The sequence below is a fragment of the Lagopus leucura genome, unplaced genomic scaffold, assembly GCF_019238085.1.
Source record: "Lagopus leucura isolate 7727_CA_CO unplaced genomic scaffold, USGS_WTPT01 34637-0_obj-0_obj, whole genome shotgun sequence".
In the NCBI taxonomy this organism is placed as follows: Eukaryota; Metazoa; Chordata; class Aves; order Galliformes; family Phasianidae; genus Lagopus; species Lagopus leucura.
The window spans coordinates 1-886 of NW_024963548.1; the positions used below are offsets into that span (position 1 = coordinate 1).

Sequence of the window (886 nt, forward strand, 5' to 3'; positions counted from 1 at the left end):
GGGGGGGGGCCTGCTGGTCCGACAGCTGCGGGCCCTGCTTGGCGCCGGTGACGGCGGGGTCGGCTGCATCCAGAGACTCCGACATCTTCTCACAGATGATGTCCACCAACCGCTCGAAGGTCTGCTTGACGTTGATGTTGTCCTTGGCGCTGGCCTCGAAGAACTCGAAGCCTGGAGATGGGGAGGGGTCAGAATATGGAGGGGAGGGGGGGGGTCAATGCAGGGCCCCCCGGTGCGGGTTGGGACCCCCTGCCAGCACACGGAGTTAAACGCTCAGTGAGTGGAGCCAGCTGACGGCTGTGCTGCCACCCAACGCCCATGGGGTGGTGACAGTGACAGAGGGTGACCCAACGGGGGGCTGCAGCTCAGCTGAGCCCTGGGGTCACTGTGGGTCACAGCTCTGCTGCGACTTCAGCACAATTACGGCGGGGGGGGGTTAAACCTGCACGCATCCCCACGCTGTCACAGGGACACTGTGCCCCACGTGCCACTGCATGGGGGCAGAGCTGACACCGGGGACCCCCCCATGCTCACCCAGGTGCTCGGCGAGCTGCCGGCCCTTCTCAGCCGACACCACGCGCTCGTCCTCCATGTCACATTTGTTCCCCACCAGCAGCACCTGCGCGTTGTCCCACGAGTACGTCTTGATCTGGGTCGACCTTTGGGGGCAAAAAAGGGTCAGAAGTAATGGGGGAGGAAGGGAGGGAAGGCCGTGCCTGACAGATCTGGGAGGGAGGGCAGCGCTCACCAGTCCTGCACGGCGTTGAAGGACTCCTCGTTGGTGATGTCGTACATCAGGATGAAGCCCATGGCCCCGCGGTAATAGGCGGTGGTGATGGTGCGGTACCGCTCCTGCCCAGCCGTGTCCTGGGGGAGCACACAGTCA

The 886-nt window shown here is 64.3% G+C and overlaps 1 protein-coding gene across 1 annotated transcript; it reads right to left on the minus strand.

The window, feature by feature from the left end:
• Window positions 1-3: 3 nt before the first annotated feature.
• LOC122191206 (ras-related protein Rab-3A) lies at window positions 4-880 on the minus strand (the record flags this gene model as incomplete). The annotated part of the gene is made up of 3 exons (XM_042891429.1): window positions 749-880; window positions 535-659; window positions 4-171 (listed from the first exon to the last, which is right to left on the minus strand). Coding segments are annotated over exons 1-3 (355 nt in total), but the record flags the coding sequence as incomplete, so codon positions are not given.
• Window positions 881-886: the final 6 nt, after the last annotated feature.